This window comes from Protobothrops mucrosquamatus, unplaced genomic scaffold (assembly GCF_001527695.2).
Source record: "Protobothrops mucrosquamatus isolate PMUCROS unplaced genomic scaffold, P.Mucros_1.0 scaffold958, whole genome shotgun sequence".
Lineage (NCBI taxonomy): Eukaryota > Metazoa > Chordata > Lepidosauria > Squamata > Viperidae > Protobothrops > Protobothrops mucrosquamatus.
Genome location: NW_015387202.1, coordinates 495,146 through 512,013, shown reverse-complemented (window position 1 = coordinate 512,013; position 16,868 = coordinate 495,146). Strand labels below are relative to the sequence as shown.

Below are 16,868 nucleotides of genomic sequence, written 5' to 3'. Positions count from 1 at the left end.
GGCAGGACTGGCCTAGGGGTATTTTAAATTGGTTTTAATCAAATTTTTAGTAGAAGCAGCCAAATTTGAATATTTATTTTTAATCATTTTTAAATTTTGTATTGTATTGTATCATTGTTTTAAACTGGCTGTAAGCCGCCCTGAGTCCTCCGGGAGAAGGGCGGGGTATAAATTTAATAAAATCAAAATCAAATCAAAACTGTCTCGTTTAACAACAGAAATGTTGGGCTCGAGACTTCCGCTTCCGGATCGCAGCACGTTCAGCCGTAGAAAGAGATCTCTCTCTTTGTCAGGTGTTTTCCCTCTGCCGGTAGACCCTTATGTGGGTCTTAAATTGCCCTGGAGGGGCAACTACCATCAAGGAGGCTTTTGCTCGGCTGTGGTGGAGCAGCAGCTCCCCCTACAGTCCGAGCTAACTCCGTAGGGCCGACGGAGAAGATCGGCCAGTAAAATGGCCGATCACTTTGCTGCGCCAGCCAAAGTCAGAAAATCATCTAAGCATAAAGAACCACTGTGGTGAATCCAGGTGAGACCTTTCCTCCCTCTCTCTGTCCTGACTATTTGCCGGTAAAAAGTTTTTGATCACTTCCCTGTCTTAAGAGAGCAGCTTCTGTCTACTTGGGAAAGAAAGCTTTAAAAGAACTAAAATAGTTAAAGTTTTATTGACTACTTGATTTTTTTTCTCTTTTTTTGGATACCTAGGGGCCCTGAAAAAAATAAAAAAGAAACACTATATTTTTTTACTTTATCTATTATACTGGAGATACCTGCTTTTGCTTTTTATGTTTCCCGAAAGAGATAAATTTTTATCTATTTGGAAGAGTTTACAGTCCACTGAGGACATCTTGTGGCAAAAAGTGCCATTACAACTGTATTTTTTTGCTATTTGAAGATGAATTTGACCTTTGGAGGTGGATATTTGTTGACCTTTTTGAAATATAGCCTCCACTAAAAGATTAAAGACTATTCTTGATCAAAGTCTATTTCACCACTGAAATGGAAGAAGCTGATCCACAGCTCGACTATGAACTTATATTGGAAAAGATTTTGGAAACTACAAACTATATGAAAGCTTATATCAAATCTTGGAGAAAAATCAAAGATGATACTAGAGAACCAAAATTGACTTTTAACCATCGGTTCAAACTACAGACCAAAGAATAACGGAGGAAGAACAGAGCAACCCTAGAGACGTTCCCACTCAGCAAGATATACAACTGAACGAGACAGAGGAACTGCACTTACAATTCAATTATGAACTTACAGTAGAAACTACTGAGCAAATTAATCCTACACAATCCTACTTACGACCTATGGAGAACATTGATGATCAAAGAATACCATTAACTGAACTATTTGATCTCCCAAAAATAACAGAGCCTGACATTCAGGTACAAGTTATTGAAAATTGGGACAATGTGGACAATCAACTAGCAACTTTAATAAGGAATAAAATTGACTATACTATTCAAACAATATTGGAAGAAAGAGAAGAGAACTTTGATTATTTTGATGTATTGAGAAATAGCTTTACTCAAATGTTGAGGTTTGATGATGCTGAGGCTTTATCTTGGAAACCGGTTTGGCATAGAAAGAAAGCTAGAGTTAGGTTTAAAAATGTGGCTTAAAATTCCACTGAATGGGTTAAAAAGGTTGTTGACACTTGGATTGTTTTAATAACAAATGAAATAGGTGATTCTGTAAAAGGATTTTTTTTGTAACAATACTTGGTATTAGAGATGATAAGTAGTTGGAGGGGTAAATTTTACTTAATTGATTGATAGAATATATATTTAAAATAGACCGAAATGTAGTTCTTTGGACTGATATCTTTATTTTAACCAAAATAACTATTTTGTAATAGAGGGAGAAGAGGAGGTATTTATGATAAGAGAAATAATAGTATTAATAAATGATGTATTAGTTTAAGCAATAGACTATATTTAAAAAAATGTAAGGATGTTGCTTTTTGGGATAATATATTTATTTTAGATAGAACCATCATGATTATGTAGTTTGATTATGTTTTAGTGGGGGTTTTGTATGGGGTATTTTTAGAGCAGGCCTGTTATTTAATTTGATTTTAGACAGAAATTTGTGTATATTTATTGTGGTTTTTATTATTGCCTGTTCACCGCCCTGAGTCCCGTAAGGGAGATAGGGCGGTATATAAATTCAATAAATAAATAAATAAATGATAGGGAAAAGAGAAATGAGAGATGCCCGAAGTGTTAATATGTCTATATAAGTTTAATTGGAATATGGTAATTTCTAAAATAGTAAAGCTTAAAAACAGGACTTGGATTCTTATAATTGAAATGTGATTGATGACCGATTGGATTGATTGGTAAAATAATATGTGGGAAATAGAGAGGGAACTTTTAAGGAATTAATCTGTGTGATATATGTATGATTTTGTTCTTGGATAATGATAGCCCAATCACCATGTTGTTTCTTAAGCACTTTTATGTAAAAATGAAAAAAACCAATAAAATTTCTTTATACAAAAAAAAAAAGAAATGTTGGGCTCAATTGTGATCATGAGTCAAGGACTATCTGTATAAGGATGGGTTCATAGGCTGTCTATTCTGTTAATTACAAAAACAGAGGGACTTCCTCACACATGAAGTAGTATAGTACTTATTCCAATTTATAGAAAGTATATGGATAAATACTATAGGACAATTAAATATATTAATTATAACTATTGTAGATATTTCACTTAAAGTCTGAGATGAAACTGAAAATAATATTGGTATAGAGCAGGCTGATTCAGAAAGAAAACAGTGAAATTGCACATTGTCTACCATTTTAGTTTTCGATGAAGGCATTTTTGTTTTTACTTGCACTTAAATCTGCACTTGGTTTGTTCTACGCAATCAGATTTTAAGAAAATATCTCTCGGCTCAGTGGAGTAAGAATCTTTATTTAAAAGTTGTTAATGCAGACATTCCACTTCAAGCAAGGCATGCAATGGCCCACAAGTCAGGCTATTTAAGCCTATTTTAAGAACTGAAATCTAAATTTCCCTTAAGGTGAACTTAGCATCTGGTGACCACATGTACATTCCATGTCGCTTTCTTGGCAACAAGATAGAAGTGAGTTTTCATTTTTTTAAATTTCTCAGCCTGGTCTGCAGCCTTGGAATTTCCTTGTGGTTTCCATCCAAGGTCCAATTTAGCTTAGATTTTTCAAGATCAGCCAAAGTCAGCCAAGTAGTGTTACCTACTTATTCAATAACTGAAAGAAATTAGCAAAGCTATGTCTTTGAGCCAATGCCTTTCTACATATAGCTATGTGATTTGTCTACCTGTGGTAGAAAATGGAACTGAAGAGAATATTCCTGTCTCTTCTTTCTGGAGACTTACCACATCATGGTTCCTACGAAATCGGATGACTTCCTGATCATCTTCAAACCTGCTGCCCATAGCAGTCTGTGCAACAGCCTTCATTGCAAAACCTAACATATGTTGACTGAGGGGCACATGCTGAGACTCAGGGAAGGTTAGCCATTTTGTTAGCAATTCTTCTGACAACTTAAACAAAAGAAATACATGTGTTAATCTTTTTATCCCTACATATTCCCATGAAACTGAAAAGCAAAAATTAAATATTGTTACATGGCCTGTTGAATAGAAAAGCAGGTCTTTTAAACCATTTTGATGAAATCCATCATAACTCATAATACCCGATTAGCATTGAGCTACTGTTATAATGTCTCCCATCTAGTAGTGCTTTGGGAAAGGTGCAATGATTCTTAAGGCACACTGAGAGCACCTGTGCAATTACAGACCTCTAGTAATTTTACTGGACATAGATGGACATTTGATCTGTATGATCAAAAAAATGAGAGGCATGGAGATGCTTCCTCCAAGAAAAATAAGTGGAAATGCCAGTTGCAGAGCTTCTGAATCTCTGTGATACCACAACTTATAAAAAATGAACTTGGTGACCCACATGTCATGAATAAAACTGACTTGATTGGGACTAGGGCTGGACAAGTAATAGATTGTTATTGTTATTTATTTATTTAAATATATTATTACCACCCACTTTCATAGACTCTTGATGGTTTACAAATACAATACAAAACAATAAAAGCAGGTAAAAACATACAACCCTGCAGGCAAACTGGATTAAAACGATCAAACAGAAACAATTCAAATCAGGGGCCCCACAACTACATCAACCACAGGCCTGGGAACAAAGCCAAGTCTTTTAGGAAGCCCAGGAGAGGAGGCATTGTACATATCTCTGTGGGGATGCTGTTCCAGAACATGGAATCTATGACAGAGAAGACATGATTACTCAGTCCCATAAAACAACATTTAAGAGACATGGAGCATATCCACTTTATCAGAATGTACCAACCAGGCAGAAAAAGAGATGGATGATCCCTCAGACATCTAGAACTGGTGCCATAAACAATAATAATGCAGCTCAAGTAGCAGTGGTGACATAGGCATATTGGGATTCAGCAATTACTGTTCACATTGCTGCATTTTGTACCAGATGTAATTTCCAGATAATCTTCAAGAGTAGCCCTGTGTAGAGTGCATTGCAATAATTCAATTGTAATATGACCAGTGTATGAGTAACTGTCTAAACAGCCTTAAGTCAAGGAAAGAAGCAACTGGGAGATGAAGTGTGCAAAGGGCTTCCTGGTCACAGCTGCCATCTGCTCTTTGAGCAATAGCTACAAGTCCAGAAGGACCCCCCCCCAAATTGTGCACTAGTCTAGAATGAGGAAGTATTTTTCCCCATAAAGCCAATGATGAAAATGTCCCAGATCCCAAGGGGCTAAACAGCCATACCCACTCAGTTTTGTCAAGATTGAGTTGAAGTCTTTTCCATGCCCTCTACACAAAACAGTCTTTAGACACTGGGTCAGTTTATCAACAGTTTCACCTGCACAGCTCAACCCTGAGATATAAAGCTGAGTAACCTCAGTATAGTGATGACACTGAGCCCCAAACTGATGGATGACCTCACCCAAGTGTTTCATGTAGATATTAAACAGGGCAGGGGAGAGCATCAAGCCCTATGGTACCCCACCAATGAGAGGCTGTGGGTGCAACTTCTCTCTCCCTAGCAACACTGACTGAAACCAACCACTTAGGAAGAAGGTGAATCATTGCAACACAGTGCCTTCCACTCCTAACCCCCATAGCCAGTCCAGAAAGATACTGTGGTCAATAGTATCAGAAGCCACTAAGCAATCAATATACATCTCCATTTCTGCTCTGCCAAGGGTCATGACAAGAATAACCTGTATTGCTCTGTACCATGCTCCGATATGAAGCCCGACTGGAACAGGTCCAGATATACTATTTATTTTCAAGAATTCAATTTTAAGTGACAGACTGTGAAGGTTTTCAAAGTATTTGGCACAACGTCTTACTATCAGTTTGTGCAAGGAAAATGAGGCAATTTTTCAACAGCACTCTCTTTTTGCCTGTGCAATCCTGATCATGTTTAAAACATGTTTAATATTAATAGGAATAGTGCCTTGGGTGCAATCCCAAAACACCTCAAGCATCACTTGAATACCATTGACACTGAGAATATTACCACATCTGCAAAAGGCACCTTTACTTGGAACAGTTTACATCCTAATGACATCTTTAACGCCATCAAACATCTGCCTTTCCCAGGTCCTTGGGAAGGATTTGATAAGTGAATAAAAATGCTAAATCCAGTCTAAACATCTGCTTGATTGTCTGTTTGACCATAATACTAAATGTATATGCCGACTGACTCTCAGCATCTCTGGATGACTGACAACAAAGAAATTATTGCATAATCAATATGACATAAAAAAAAGATAAAAAGCCAATTGTTTTTAGTTTGGAAAATATAAGCTCTGCTAAAATCCACTATGTGACAGAGTGGGAGTGGGGGGGTGTAAAACAGTAGCAGGCCTGTTCATTCAAGTTTTAATTTAACTTGTCTTGAATACACAGGAAAAATATAAAATGGAAATGCACCAGACAAGATTTTTTTAATACTGGAGAGTCACTTCTGAGAAAGTTGACTGCTTACACAAGAGAAGCAACTTTCAAAAACCTTCAAACATCTGATTCTTCTCCATGCATTGCAGCCTTTTAAAGAGATTATTCTGAATCATTTATCTTCCTAGAAAGAAGACCCTCATACTCCTGAGCAAAATTCTGCCCTCAGAGGAAGCTATTCACCTTCTGGATGACAGGAAAATTGCTCGGCAGCAGCTTGGTGACACCATTTTCATACAGTTTTTTCCTCAAGCAGCTCTCAGCCATGTCTCCACCCAGGCCAGACTGATACTGCAACAAGGACTTTAACATCGTTTCAAAGGGGTCCGCTGAAAGAGAGAGTAAAAATGCAATCAATCTCTACAATGCTCTAAAGAAGTTCCCTCACTTTGGTTCCCATTGTTCTCACCCACTGCTTCTGCTGGAAAGGAGGAGGTTAGGAAAGACTGCTGTAAATCTGTCAAATTAGTTCAGAGGCTTGCAGTTAGTTGCATCGGATTGGTGCTAAGTATTGGTACCTAAATTACTGATTTTTCTTCAAGAGCAATAACACAAGAAGATGCAGAACTGTATTCCCATTTCTTGCCCAAATCTCCAATAACCATTTTTGTCAATAGTCACACATGCTTACAGCTTCTTCTAATCCTTCTGCAGAAGAAAGGAAGAAATACAATTTGTGTCTTCAGAGTAAGAAAGTGATCTCATCAGGCACTCAAGAAAGCCTCAAGCAATGTAGAACCAGCTTCTCCTGTAAGAATCAGCAAGAACTTGGTAAGACCCGCAGATGTTCATTTTTATTTTAATAACCCTATCCCTCGCTTCAATGACATAATGTAACTTTTACCAGATCACTAAGGGAGTCCTCCTTAAAGTATGTTTTTCATCCATATTGAACAAAGCAGGAGCCCAACCAGTGCTTCATGCCAACTGGACCAGCTCCAGGTTATAGTGATTATGCAGCTCACTTTGCCTGCTGACAATATATCCTTTGCCCAGTACTATCAGATGCTCAGAGATTCTCAACCATCTGTTGTCCAAGGCAATTTGCAAAAATGCTACTAGTTTATAATGCCGGTGACAATATGTCTCTCATGAGAAGCAGTGGGTAGACAAGTTTAACCACAGGCAAACCTCTCTTCTGAGGATCACAGAGGTCGCAAAGCAGCAGTGGATGTATCAGAAGGCCACACATGCAGGCCTTAAGTCTCAAGCCTATATCGTCTCTTACTAAAAGAAAAGATTACATTACAAACCTAGGTGGAAATATCTGTAATGGAATGTGTAGATGCCCATGGGGGAATGAAGGAATGAATGAAAGAGATGCTGCCTAGGAAACAATCAGACAAGAGAGGGAAGACCTTGCAGGCAGTCGCTTAACGGTCAGAAGAAGAAACTTTGGAAGGATTGCCTTAATTGATCAGACAGCTAAAAGTGGCAGCAAGAAGTTTGTGTAGCCTTGCAATAACGTAGATTCAGCTCACCTAGTTGTGTTTCCCATCTGGTTTACCCAGAAGGACTGACAATACTTCAGCCACGAGGCTAACCCTGGGTGTCTCATAGACACTGGAGGAGACTCACAGCTTGGAACACTGCTTCAACAATGGTTGCATACAAGCTATTTCAAAATGCATGTGCAATCACACTGTATATATTTGGCAGAAATGCTTGAGTTTCCTACTGCATTAATTACAGGGTGTGTGATGCTAATCCAAATGAATCTAAAGACATTCCTATTTTAACAGAGAACAAATTATGTTACACTAAATTACAACAAAGTATTCCTGCAGCCAGAACTTGAGGAATCCAAAAGGGGTCACTATGTGACCCAGCTCTGCCTTATCAAATATTCTGGTCTACCATCCACCATTATTACTCAACATAATCTCTATTCAACAGAATACCTTGCAATCATAATCTTGCCATTTTTCCCCCTCTGAATATCTTTGGAAGAGAGGGACACAAGGCCATATGACAGAGCTCCTGATGAGCAGGATTGACAAAAACAGTCTACTGAAGCACAAGTGTAAGTAAGGCATAGTAGTCAAAGTACTAAACTAGAAGATGAACTCAAGGAAGACTTGGGTTCAAGTCCACCCTCAACCATTGGAGCTTACTGGATGATTTTGGGCCAATTGCTCTCTCACACAGGGTTAATATGGCGATAAAATGAGAAGAGATTTTCATGTAAGCTGAGCTCCATTAGGAAAGGCAGGGTATACCGTAAGTCCAGCAAATTAATAAAATAGATGCATTCCATTAGAAAAATACTTTGTCCCTGCTTCCATAACATGAGCTAGATACCCAATTTATTCAATAAGTAACAGCAGCGGTAGACACCTGTGCTGGATTCCATATGATTTACATCTTAATATAAATATGTAGAACTGCACTATAGAGCTATTTTATTCTCCCTTCTTGGCTGTTGTGTAAATGCTCAAGTACCCTTTAAATGTGTGACTCAAAGAAAAAAAAGGGGGGGGGAAGCCTCTATCCTCTAGGTGCTGTTGACTTCCACCCACTCCCAAGCCAAGCATAACAAAAGCAGCATGATGCAAAATTAAAGTGTGCATTAAACAAGGGAGCTTGGCAAGCGTTGGTAATAGAAGGCAAATATGTCATGAGCAATATGAACCCACAAAAAATCACACAAAATCCAGGAAAAATATCCTGCAGATCACATGCTGCAATCTGTAGAGGCTGCAATCAGTTCTAAACTACTCAAACAACTTGTGCTTCTATTATTTCTACTGCTTAAGAGACTTTCATCTTTGTCCAATTCTTTTCTTTGCTTGAAGTGCAATTTACAAGTAGCAGAAATACAATTGAGGACTTTCATCTGCGTCAGTAGAGAGAGGCCAATGAAAAGCCACAAGAGCACAGTAGCAAACCAGCTATCAACAAAAGTACTTTAAAAAACATGCAGCGAGGGGAAAAAAGTATTTGATCACCTGCTGATTTTGTACGTTTGCCCACTGACAAAGAAATGATCAGTCTATAATTTTAATGGTAGGTTTATGTTAACAGTGAGAGATGGAATAACAAAAAACATTCCAGAAAAACTCATTTCAAAAAAGTTATAAATTGATTTGCATTTTAATGAGACTAAGGCAAAAACTGGTTTCCCTCCTGCAGCTCTTGTGGACTGGGGGGGGGGGAGAGAATTTGTTTCTCTTTCAAATTCAATTATCCTCCAATCAATGTAGTTTTTAGAAAGAAACAAAACAGCATGATGTTTTGAGAGATGAGATAACCACATGCACACATACTTGTACAAGAGAGGAAAACCTTATGATAGGTACCCTTTTTCAAGATAATTATCTGAAAACTTCCTTCTTACTCAAAATTCTACTACAGAGCCATTAGCCTCCGGCATCCATACTGCTGCAAGCTTCCATGCTGATGGAAACTGAGAACACAAAAGAGAGAGAGAGAGAGAGAGAGAGAGCAAATAATACATCTCTTTTCAATTTTGCCTTTCTATCTCATTTCTTCATGTTTTCCCAGACTGTAAGCTCCTTCGGGACAGCTACCTGTATCTTTTGCTTCTTGAACTCTGCAAAACTGCTTACCAGCCAACATTTTCTGGCCAAAGGATATGTCAACTTTAATGTTCTGTTGTTCCCAAGTTATAGAAAAATGGAAACAAATTCTGTGATGCGTTCTTCACAATCCATCGAAGAGGTGAGAGAAGAAATGCAACAAAAAGTTTTTCAAGCATGAGAGAGGGGAGGAGAGAAGTTCCAGTTTCAGAGGGGATCTGCACAGCATCTCTCCAAACAAATCTACTAGTTGGGTGGACAGTAAAAAGGAAACACTCACACATTCTCAATGCTTGTCTGAAAAATAAATGGCTTCCTAACTCACTGCTCACATAATGCTTCACCTAAGTCTTTAATACCTGTACTCTACGAAATGTTTTTAAGAACTGCTAATTAAAAATATGTGCAACAGCTTTAAGAAACAGGCTTGCCCAAGAAAATGTCTAAGAACTGAAAGAACAGACTTGTTAAATGTCACACTCCTTTGTTAAAGGCAAGAATCTGTTGAAAAGCATCATGAGAAGTTTAACTGCTATGTGTTTAGATTAACACCTCTGCTAAAAAACTATAGGGGCTGCTAGCTCCCAAACCTTCATATCCTGCCAAGTGAGTGAAGGGACAGCTGGGAGAGCTTTAATTCATAAGAGTCACCAGGAATTTACTCCATCCAACTCACCTGCCAGGATTGCTGTTGTGGAGAAAATAGGATGCAGAAGTAAGATCTTAGGCAAGGCAAGTACATTACTTTGTCCCCAAATAGTCTTTCCCAGTGTTAAACTATCAGCACAGCCATAAAACACCAAAAAGCCCTAAAAAATATTGACAGAGCTAAGAGAAGATACTAAGAAGCGAGCAAAGGCTCTGGGAAGCAAGGCATAAGATAAACTCATAGAAGTAACTCGTTACTTACGATACGATAATTGCGGAACGACTAAAAATAATATTAAGCCAAATAATACATTCGGATCAAAATGGTTTTTTTTAACCTACCAGACAAATTAGGAATAACACGAAAATGGTGTTAAATGTCCTGGAATATTATGAAGCACACCCCAAGAAACAGGTTGCATTGGTATTTTTAGATGCTCAGAAGGATTTCGACATCCTTAATTGGCAGTTTATGTTCCAATAGATAGAGGATATGAAATTTGGAGAGAAATTTGAACAAATGATAAAGTCAATATACAAAATACAAAAGGCCAGAGTAATAATAAATGGGGAGAATACAGAGAAGATAGAAATCAATAAAGGAGTAAGACAGGGATGTCCAATGTCACCTCTACTTTTTATTCTAACGTTAGAAGTGCTATTAACTCAAATTAGAAACAACAAAGAGATAAAAGGATTAAAGGTTAAAACAGAGGAATACAAGACACAGGCATTTGCAGACGATTTAGTGTTCTTTATAGAGGAACCATTAGAAAGAGGTAATATGCTAATGAATGTAATAGAAAAATATGGAATGGTGGTAGGACTAAAAATAAATAAAGAAAAGACTAAAATATTAGTAAAAAACTTAACTGAAAAACAAAAAAGGAGACTAGAAGAAAACTTGGGGTTGCAAATTATAAAAAAGATTAAATATTTAGGAATTTGGCTCACCATAAGATGTTCTTCAATAAAAGAAGATACTTTAAAAAAATGGTATTACAAATGAAAAAAGATTTGGGGGAAATTACAAATATCATTGTTAGGAAGGATTTCGGTGATCAAAATGAATATACTACCAAAATTGTTATATCTATTTCAAACAGCTCCACTAAAACTGGGGGAATTTTTTTTTGACGAATTAAACAAAATGATTAATAAATTTATATGGTTAGGTAAAAAAGCACGAATAAATATTAAAGTGTTACAGGACAGTAGAAGTAGAGGTGGCCTTGGGCTTCCAAAGTGGGAAACCTATTACCAAGCAGCGGGGTTGCTTTGGATCAGCAATTGGATAAACTTAGAAAACAAAAGGGTTTTAACAATTGAAGGTCATGACTTACAGGCTGGATGGCATGCGTTTTTATGGGGAAAAGATAAGAAATCCCACACATATTTCTACCGACACCAGATAAGGGATGCATTAATTTGGACATGGGAAAAAGTTAAAAAAAATACTATACGAAAATTCCAATTTGGATCTCACCAATGGAGGCAATGATTCACCCAAATATACTGGACAAAACAAAGATGATAAGGTATAAGGAACTATTAGACAATCAAGGGAAGCTTAGATCAAGGGAAGAATTAAAAGAATAGGGGATAATTATTGATTGGTGGCCATATATACAGATACAATCAAAATACAGTAAAGACATGGAAGAGTATGGTATAAGTAAGACATTACAGCAATTGGACAAAATATTGACAAACAAGGGAGGAAAATTTCTAACAAAAACCTATAAATACTTATTAGAAATTGAATTGAAAGAAGAAATAGTAAAGGGTCCAATGATAGCGTGGGCACGAAATATAGGTAGGAATATAAAATTGGATGAATGGGAAAGAATATGGAACAGAAATTACAAACTAACATTGTCAACAGCATACAAAGAAAACCAAAACAAAATGTTCTACAGATGGCATTTAGCACTGGCAAGATTGGCCAAGATATACAAAAATATGAATCTGGATTGTTGGAAATGTAAAAATAAAGAAGGAACATTTTACCATATGTGGTGGCAATGCCCCAAAGCAAAGATCTATTTGGAGCAAATAAGGAGATGGATACAGGAAATAACAAAATAACAAATTGAACTTAAACCCGAAATATTTCTATTAGGCATAATCAATCCAAAGATGGAAAAACAATTTCAATACATCATTATACATATAATAACTGCTGCACGCATTGCCTATGCGCAATGCTGAAAAAGGGAAAACATATCAACAAGTGCAATGATAATACACAAGATATTAGAATGTGCTGAGATGAATAAACTTACTTTAGAAATAAAAGACAAAGAAGTTACAGAATTTTATGAGATATGGGACATGTATTATAACTGGTTAGAATTGAGGAATAAAAAAGTATGAGAAGTAATGTAAATAAATGTAAGAGATATAGGACATAGTATTGTTAAGAAAAAAGAAAAAATGTACTTTGTATTTTTGTTATGTGTAAAGACAAAAAGAAAAAATTAAAAAAGAAAATTAAAAAAGAAAATAAAATATCTATGAAATGCTGCCTTTGTGTTCTCAAAGGCAACATTTTTATTACCTCAAACGTTTGCCTCCCTAACCTAGCAATGTGCTATTATAGCCAGTCACATACACTGCAGCTGTATCTAATTACATGTATACTGTAATTTGCATAACACTACAGGGGTTGCATCCCTACCCCATTTTAGTTCGCCTCTGCTGCCTCTGGTACCTTAATAAACAAAGTGTGCTTTCATGAGATTGCATTTAAACCCCATTATAAAAGAACTGTATGAAGAAATTCCTTCTACATACATAGTTATATTTAGCCTATTACAGGCAGCAGAAGGGGGAAAAATCAAGCATATTGATTGAAATATAGGTGGTCCTTGACTTACAACCATTCATTTAGTGACTGTTCAAAGTTACAACAGTACTGAAAAAAGTGACAAGACTGGTTTTCATACTTACATCCATTGCAGTACAGGTAGTCCTCAACTTACAACAGTTCATTTAGTGATCATTCAAAGTTACAATGGCACCGAACAAAGTGACTTATGACCATTTTTCACACTTATGACCATTGCAGCATCCCCATGGCCTTGTGATTTACATTCGGATGCTTGACAACTGGTTCATATTTATGACAGTTGTAGTGTCCTGGGGTCATGTGATTACCTTTTGTGACCTTCTGACAAGCAAAGTCAATGGGAAAGCCAGATTCACTTAATGTGCTATCCTGCTCACACACACACACATGTAACTGTAGTGAGTTTATTAATATTATTAATATTCCTCAGCAAAGTTTAGTGAGTTTATTAATATTTCCCAGCAATTCTCTTCACCAAAACTCAGAACTGTCCCAATTAAGTCCAGCCACAAGCAAGCCAATGCTAGTCCACAGAGCAATGGCCAAAGAGTCGATAAGGCACTTAAAAGTTTCTGAATCAAAATAAATCCACCAGGCAAACTTAAATCCACAATACAAGAGAATTCACAAGGCAGAGTTTCCAAGGCACGATCCAAGTTAAGGCACAGTGTTAATCCAAAGTGAGACAGGAATCACAATGACTAGAAAACACACAGCTAGGAAACAAAAATGTTGTTCCCAGCATTGCCTCCATCTGTCCACTGTGCTAAATAGCCAGCTTCCAGTGCAGCCCATCAAGAAGGACGAGGCTTTCTCCTCACAAGTAGTCTGGCTGACCTTCTCTGCTCCTGCCTTTTTTTTTGCCCTACGTGTTCTTGGATCATGTGTAGAAAGCAGTTCCTCCTCCTCCTCCTCCCTGACCGGCTGCATGCTTTCCCCACCTGGAGCCTCAGCCAAATCCCTCACAGCCAGCTGCTCAGAGCCATCAACCAATTCAGCTCCTGAGGTACCAGGAACCGGTTCATCCTCCACTCACCCACCCCAGCTGACATCACACTTAACTGTGTTACTAATTTAACAACCGCATTCATTTAACAAATGTGGTAAGAAAAGTTGTAAAAATGGGGCAAAACTCACTTAACAAATTTCTTACTTAGCAACATACATTTTGGGCTCAATTGTGGTGTATTATCACACAGTCCTGTGATCAAAATTCAGGCTGTATTTATGACAGCTGCAGTGTCTCAGGGTCATGTGATCACCATTTGTAACCTTCCCAGCTGGCTTATAAGCAAACTCAATGGGGGGAAGCCAGATTTGCTTAAGAACCACATGATTCACTTAACAACTGCAGTAACTGGCTAACTATTGGCAAAAAAAGCTCATAAAAAATTTGGACTCAATTGGGGTCATAAGTCAGGGACTACCTATAATTAATAATGTGACTGTAGGATTTTATCATAATAATGTGATAAAATTTAGGATTAGGCTGTATGCCATAAACCCTTTTTGTGCCTATTACATTTTCAAACCTGTTCAAATGATATATTCAGAAGAACAGCAACATCATTCAGGTTTTATTCATCTGGACAATTCTCTAAAATGATCCTTGCCATCAGGTGTCAGTAGCATTTTATGGCACTTACATTCACTGAACTGAATTGATGTCCCATAATAATTAGTAAGAGGATTTTTTTAAGTTATTAACTGAAAAGCAGTGCAGAAACCAGTATTTCACTGTATATTTACAAATGTGAACAACTTTGCTGTAGTTCAACAAAAAAATGTCTTCAAAAGAACCATGTATTTACAAATTTAGCACTATCACACTTGGTTCAGATGCTGAAGTACTCCTGACATTTTGAAATTGAATTATTTTAGATATATTAGTTGCTTCCATCATCTAGAGTTCATGGGAATGTTGCTTTGCCAATTCAAGTTTGCTGGAAGTAGGTTACCCACTTTCTGAATTGATTTCTATTTATTTGAACAGATCTTTTCATATTTCTCAGCTTCCTGTTTTCAGTCTGCACAAATAATTTTCCACCTTACAACCCTTCTTCTGGCTGAATTCATCTGTCTAAATATCACTCGGTGGACTTCATGAAATCCATAAAAAANCGGCATTCGCTCCATAAGACGCACAGACATTTTCCCCCATCTTTTTTTGGGGAAAAAGTGCGTCTTATAGAGCGAAAAATACGGTAAGTCCAGCCACAAGCAAACCAATGCTAGTCCACAGAGCAATGGCCAAAGAGTCGATAAGGCACTTAAAAGTTTCTGAATCAAAATAAATCCACCAGGCAAACTTAAATCCACAATACCAGAGAATTCACAAGGCAGAGTTTCCAAGGCACAATCCAAGTTAAGGCACAGTGTTAATCCAAAGTGAGACAGGAATCACAATGACTAGAAAACACACAGCTAGGAAACAAAAATGTTGTTCCCAGCATTGCCTCCATCTGTCCACTGTGCTAAATAGCCAGCTTCCAGTGCAGCCCATCAAGGACGAGGCTTTTTCCTCACAAGTAGTCTGGCTGGCCTTCTCTGCTCCTGCCTTTTTTTTTGCCCTACGTGTTCTTGGATCATGTGTAGAAAGCAGTTCCTCCTCCCCCTCCCTGACTGGCTGCATGCTTTCCCCACCTGGAGCCTCAGCCAAATCCCTCACAGCCAGCTGCTCAGAGCCATCAATCAATTCAGCTCCTGAGGTACCAGGAACCGGTTCATCCTCCACTCACCCACCCCAGCTGACATCACACTTAACTGTGTTACTAATTTAACAACCACATTCATTTAACAAATGTGGTAAGAAAAGTTGTAAAAATGGGGCAAAACTCACTTAACAAATTTCTTACTTAGCAACATACATTTTGGGCTCAATTGTGGTGTATTGTCACACGGTCCTGTGATCAAAATTCAGGCTGTATTTATGACAGCTGCACTGTCCCAGGGTCATGTGATCACCATTTGTAACCTTCCCAGCTGGCTTATAAGCAAACTCAATGGGGGGAAGCCAGATTTGCTTAAGAACCACATGATTCACTTAACAACTGCAGTAACTGGCTAACTATTGGCAAAAAAAGCTCATAAAAAATTTGGACTCAATTGGGGTCATAAGTCAGGGACTACCTATAATTAATAATGTGACTGTAGGATTTTATCATAATAATGTGATAAAATTTAGGATTAGGCTGTATGCCATAAACCCTTTTTGTGCCTATTACATTTTCAAACCTGTTCAAATGATATATTCAGAAGAACAGCAACATCATTCAGGTTTTATTCATCTGGACAAGTCTCTAAAATTATCCTTGCCATCAGGTGTCAGTAGCATTTTATGGCACTTACATTCACTGAATTGAATTGATGTCCCATAATAATTAGAGGATTTTTTTAAGTTATTAACTGAAAAGCAGTGCAGAAACCAGTATTTCACTGTATATTTACAAATGTGAACAACTTTGTTGTAGTTCAACAAAAAAATGTCTTCAAAAGAACCATGTATTTACAAATTTAGCACTATCACACTTGGTTCAGATGCTGAAGTACTCCTGACATTTTGAAATTGAATTATTTTAGATATATTTAGTTGCTTCCATCATCTAGAGTTCATGGGAACATTGCTTTGCCAATTCAAGTTTGCTGGAAGTAGGTTACCCACTTTCTGAATTGATTTCTATTTATTTGAACAGATCTTTTCATATTTCTCAGCTTCCTGTTTTCAGTCTGCACAAATAATTTTCCACCTTACAACCCTTCTTCTGGCTGAATTCATCTGTCTAAATATCACTCGGTGGACTTCATGAAATCCATAAAAAA

General features: G+C 37.3%; 1 protein-coding gene across 1 annotated transcript in view; it reads right to left on the bottom strand.

Moving 5' to 3' along the window:
* The window catches only part of LOC107290707 (cytochrome P450 20A1), a 38,633-nt gene that overhangs the window by 15,420 nt on the left and 6,345 nt on the right, over positions 1–16,868 (bottom strand). Inside the window, exons 3-5 of the mRNA XM_015819611.1 lie at positions 7,690–7,741; positions 6,195–6,371; positions 3,369–3,536 (exon numbers count right to left, since the gene is read on the bottom strand). Coding sequence (XP_015675097.1) covers positions 3,369–3,536; positions 6,195–6,371; positions 7,690–7,741 — 397 coding nt within the window. The remainder of the gene's footprint in view (positions 1–3,368; positions 3,537–6,194; positions 6,372–7,689; positions 7,742–16,868) is intronic.